This window comes from Lemur catta, chromosome 3 (assembly GCF_020740605.2).
Source record: "Lemur catta isolate mLemCat1 chromosome 3, mLemCat1.pri, whole genome shotgun sequence".
In the NCBI taxonomy this organism is placed as follows: domain Eukaryota; kingdom Metazoa; phylum Chordata; class Mammalia; order Primates; family Lemuridae; genus Lemur; species Lemur catta.
In genome coordinates, this window is record NC_059130.1 from 27,547,170 (window position 1) to 27,552,144 (window position 4,975).

General features: G+C 57.1%; 1 protein-coding gene across 1 annotated transcript; it reads right to left on the reverse strand.

Annotated features, from left to right (window-relative positions):
- Window positions 1-307: 307 nt before the first annotated feature.
- S100A14 (S100 calcium binding protein A14) lies at window positions 308-2,529 on the reverse strand. The gene is made up of 4 exons (XM_045545110.1): window positions 2,420-2,529; window positions 1,932-2,037; window positions 1,319-1,465; window positions 308-1,106 (listed from the first exon to the last, which is right to left on the reverse strand). Exons 2-4 carry the CDS (start codon window positions 1,959-1,961, stop codon window positions 969-971), a joined length of 315 nt encoding a protein of 104 aa, XP_045401066.1. The 5' UTR covers window positions 1,962-2,037; window positions 2,420-2,529; the 3' UTR covers window positions 308-968.
- Between the last annotated feature and the right edge of the window lie 2,446 nt (window positions 2,530-4,975).

The window sequence follows — 4,975 nt, forward strand, 5'->3', positions numbered from 1 at the left end:
TAGTCAGCCAGGGCTCAGCACACCTGGGTTCATAGCCTTTTCCCAGGTGTGCACACACACCCTCATCTCCTGTCAGAGGGCTGCCCACTGGCAAAGAGAAGCCTGTCCCCTAGAGGGCCAGGTCACCCACCTTTTGGGCCTGGTACCACCCTCAACCCAAATCCATGGGGAAAAGTGAGTCCCCATTCACTTCCACTGCCAACGACTGCAACCCCACGGGTCCCAGCCCATGGATGACTGCCATTGACCCCCAAACTCCCCTCACCCATGGACCCTGGGGGAAGGGGTATCCAGTCAAGACAACATATTTCACTTTTTTCATATTTTTATTAATCAAATGATACAAAACAAACTATCATTCTGTAAATGCCCAAGCACCCAGCTGGTCCTGTCACCCGAAGGTCACACCCTCCTCAGCCTCTCCCCAAGCCCCTGATCTCCCTCCTCCCCTGCCCTAGCCCAGGGGGGGTCCTGGGAGAAGGCTGGGGCAGAGCTGGAGGCAGGGACAGCACTGAACAGACAGCTACGGTCTGGGTTGGGGAAGAGATTAGGAGGGGTAAGTTCTTAAAGACCAATTTTAGTTCCAAATATCCAGCCATATTCCCAGCCCCATTCTTCAAATCATTTCCCATAGCCCAGCTTCTCTCTGCCCTCCCCCACTACCAAATTCCTTGGCCCTTGCACTGTCCTTATCCCTCCAACCATCCCTCAATATCCATCCCTGGCCCGACCCACCCCCAGGCCTCCCTCTGGTGGGGACTCCTGGACCCATAAGCTCCACGGAGCACCCAGGACGGAAGTGCACAGAAACCCTGGGGAAGGCCATTGGGACCTGGACTTTGCAGCGGTGAGGAGAGGCGCAGGCTGGGGAACAGGGCGGTGGTGGAAGGGAGGAGCTTTTATTTCCAGACCCACAGTCTCTAAGGTCCCCTCTCCCCAACACCTGCCAAGAATTCAAGGGGGAGCTCTCAACTCCCTCGGACAGGGCTCTCCAGCTTCACACTCTTGGCTGCTTCTCCAATCAGCTCCCAGAAACTCCCAAACTCCAGCTTAGAGTCGCTACAGCTGCCCAAGTTGGCGATTTTCTCTTCCAGCCCGCAGTTGCTCTAAGGCGAGGGAAGACACTATGGCTCAGGGAGGCAGCACCTTCAAATCTTCCCACCCCGCCCTGCCCCAGGGCAGGCAGCAGAACCTGAGCCTACCTGGCACTGGCAAGGGGGAAGGGCTGGGGGTTGCTAGTGCCAGGGTGGGTGGGGTCTTGGAGCACTTGCTTGGGAAGTCAGGGTGCTGGCTGGGGCAGGGTGCACTCCCTCAGTACCGGCATGAGGTGGGGCAGCTGCTGGGTGACCAGGTCCCGTAGCTCGGAGGGGGTCAGCGTCTCCTTCCCACCCTCCACGGAGTACTGGTGGAAGTTCTTGATGAGAGTCTCAATGGCCCTCTCCACATCACTGAATTCCTGGGCATCCTGAGGGCAGGGGACATCACCCAGGTCAGGATGGCTCCACCCACCCTACAACACCCTGCTTTCCCAGGAGCCTGGCAAAGCCAGCAGAGCAGAAGACAGCTGGAAGGCACATGGGCTCCTGCCTCCTCCAGAGCCCAGAATCCAGCCCCTCTGCCCCCATCCCCGGCCCAGCCTCAGGGCCACAGTGGCCTCTGCCCGAGCCACAGGTTGGGCAAGGCTTCCCTCCCCACCACCCCCAGCTCAGGCAGAGCAGGTCCCAGCATGCACCCAGGCATCCTCTTCCAGGAGGACTCCATCTGCATCACCCTGTGTGGGCCTCAGGGAGGGGGCTCAGGTCTCACCAGCAGGATCTGGGATGCAGGGTAAGGCCAAGGTGAGGGGCAGAAGTCAGTGGGGGACATAGACCCTCAGAGTGGAGGAGAGGAATGTGGGAACAGAAAGACAGGCCAGGAGTGGATGGGCCCACCTCAGCATTGGCTGACCGACACTGTCCCATGGTGCCTGGTACGCTTGGTCCTCTGGTGAGTTTTGTTGTCCTATAGCCTGCCCCAGAGGAGCTGATGGCTCATGATCTGCCCAGAGAAAGGAGAGGCCAGAGGTGAGGGGAGAGTTCAGCATTTCTTTCCCAACTAGCCCCCTCGGTTCCACCCCAGATAGTCTGTGCCTCACCCAAGGGGTCAGAGAGAACTCCACCCAGGCCCAGTCCCTGCCCAGGCTCCAGGAGCTAAGGTCACAGCCCCCAGGCCAACCCATTTACAGGGAAGCCCTAGGGCCTCACCTTAGCCTCATTCCTCCCACTTCTTCCAACCACCCACCTCCGTTTGAAACACACTCCCCAATCTCCAGGACCTGGTCCCCCTGACCTTCTCCTGGCAGACTAGGGTAGGACAAACTAAGTAAGCCCTCTAGACAGGGGGGCAGCACTTTTGGGTGAAAAGCTCTGGGTTTCCTTACCTGCTGGCAGCCGCTGACACAGGACAGGAGGAGCCAGCTCACCTGAGCTCAGCTTTTATACCTGGGGGAAGGGAGGGGAGGCAGGGGGCGGGGCCTCATCCCTAAGCCACCCCTGCTATTGCAGCAGCCTGGGCCCTGAGCCAGCTGTGTGGGCCCCACCCTCCACTGGCCAGAGTTCCTGAGCCTACCCCCACCCCGGCCATGCCAGGAGGAGGGAGCCATGGAGGGCTGGGCCTGGGATGTCCCTGGCCCCAGATCAGCAAGCAGAGTCATAGAGATGGGGGGACGGAAGCCTGGGGAGGGGGAGAAAGGGCTTCGAGACCCCTGGGATTTAGCCTAGGAGGCGGAAGGGCCTGGGGGATTTGTGGGACAGAGAAGCAGACTGGTCTGAGTCAGTAACCAGAAAAGAAGGAGAAGCAGAGCCTGGTCAAAGCAGGATTTTGTGGGACTGAGAGGAGTGTGAGGCATGTGGGTTGAGTGAGGCATGTGGGTTGAGCTTCTACTTTCCATGTGTCACACACACACTCCTCCCAACCAGGGCCAACTTGGATAGTGACACCCAAGCCTGCCCAGCCTTTCCCAGTCCTGACGGCAGAAATAAATGCAGAGAACCCAGGTCAGGAGAAGCAGCCCGGGAAGGGCAGCCTGGTGGACAAAGCTAGACTGGGAGAGTGTTGACCCCACTTCCCTTCAGCTCCCACAGTGGCCCAGAGTCCACATGCACAAGGCCCAGATGGGTTGCCTGGCAGCTAACAACCTCTCCAAACTGGTTGGGCTGCATGCTCCTCCCTCGCTCAGCACCCCAGAACCCAGTGCCTTCCCTAACCTGGCAGTTGCACAGCAACACTCCCCTCCAATCCAGCACCCAATATGACATCCCTGGGAGCCCAGACTGCAGGACCAGGGACTCAGCCCAACCCAGGTGGTCCTCTTCACCTGCCAGAGGCCTGGAACCTGAAGTCATGGGGGGTGGGGAGAAAGGGCAGAGACATCAGCATGGGGCAGGGCAGGGATGGGGCAGAGTCCAGAGCCAAAGTTCCTGGGAGCCTTTCCTAAATACAGAGATCAGAGAATATTTCCCCATCTCCCTCCCCATATCAGCTTCTAGGCAGCAGTCCCCAACCTTTTGGGCACCAGGGAACAATTTCATGGAAGACAATTTTTCTATGGAGGGAGGCGGACCCAGGCAGTAATGTGAGCAATGTCCCGCTGCTCACCTCCTGGTGTGTGCCCCCCTTCCTAAGTTTCATGGAAGACAATTTTTCCACACATAGGGTTCAGGGACAACAGAGCTCTTTTGCCCAGTCCCTAACAGGCCTGGGACTGGACCAGTACCAGTCCATGGCCATGGTGTTGGGACCACAGTTCTAGGGCTTCCCTGTACTTTTGGTCACAATCCAGGGCCCTCTGTGTCTCAACAGAGGGGCCCTTCAAAGAGCGTCTCAATCTGGGGACCCCTCTGAGGGCCTCTCAATCTGACAGCTTCTCTGAGAGTGACTCAGCCTGGGACCCCTCTGAGGAGTCTCAGTCTGAAGGTCCCTCATAGAGTCTCTCACTGTGAGGGAGCCCTCCAGTGCAGGAGCCCCTGTGGAATGTCTCCACGAGGGGTCCCACAGATGCCCAGTCTGGAGGTCACTCTGCAGTCTCTGTCTGGGGGCCCTTAGATGGAAGGTCTCAATCTGGGACCCTTTCATGGTGTGTGATAGGGAGCTTGTATGAGCCCAAATATTCCTCTGGACTAACGGCTGGCCCACATGGACACCTGCTGGTGCAGCAGTGACAGTGAGCTGCCCCGCCCCTGCCCCCTCTGGTGGTCAGCAGTGCAAACCACATGCCCCGCAAGCCAGGAAGGATGAGAACTCCGTGCCAAAAGTTCTGCTTCCTGGAGCAGCACCACACCCTCGCCCCCACGCAGTACTTGAACTGAACCTGTTGTCCCTCCAGCTTCACCGCTGCTATGGAGGGAGGGTGGGAGGAGGGTCCAGTGTTCCCAAGCACTCATCCAGAGAGGATCCTGGTTAATCAGAGGCTCTGGAATTTCAACCCAGTTTCACCTATTCTCTTTGTGACTTAACCTGTCTAAAATCTGTTTCCTCATCTTTAATACAGGATTTAAATATAGTACCTACTTCAAAGGGCTGTGAGAATTAATTAAAGATAATGCAGGTAAAATGTTTAGCACTGTGCCTGGCACTTAGTAAGCCCTCAACACATGTCCACTACTATCATTATCCTCCTGGCCAAACCCCAGGGGCAAGAAAACTGCAGCCCGGGACATGCAGCTGAGCCCCAGGAGGTGCCTAGTGGGATAAGGATCACCTCACCTGCCCTATGTCTCTGTCTCTACTTTTCATGTATTCATTCAACCATTTATTGAGCACCTACTCTATACAAGACCTGGTGCTATTAATAGATGCAACAGAACATTCAAAGATGAATAACACTCCCTTTCCTCAAAGAGCTCATCATTTTCAGACCCACCCTCAGGTCAAAGCAGAGCTTTCCCACCACCTGGTCTCAAGAGAAGAAACCAGGGTGGGGTGTGAGTAAGAACCA

Bases quoted from the DNA above. Each gene is read 5' to 3' on its own strand.
- S100A14 (XM_045545110.1), bottom strand. From the start codon at position 1,961: ATGGGACAGTGTCGGTCAGCCAATGCTGAG. The intron at 1,466-1,931 runs GTGGGCCCATCC...CCCTGCCCTCAG, and splicing joins GTCGGTCAGCCAATGCTGAG to GATGCCCAGGAATTCAGTGA. The intron at 1,107-1,318 runs GTACTGAGGGAG...CCCTCGCCTTAG, and splicing joins AGCTGCCCCACCTCATGCCG to AGCAACTGCGGGCTGGAAGA.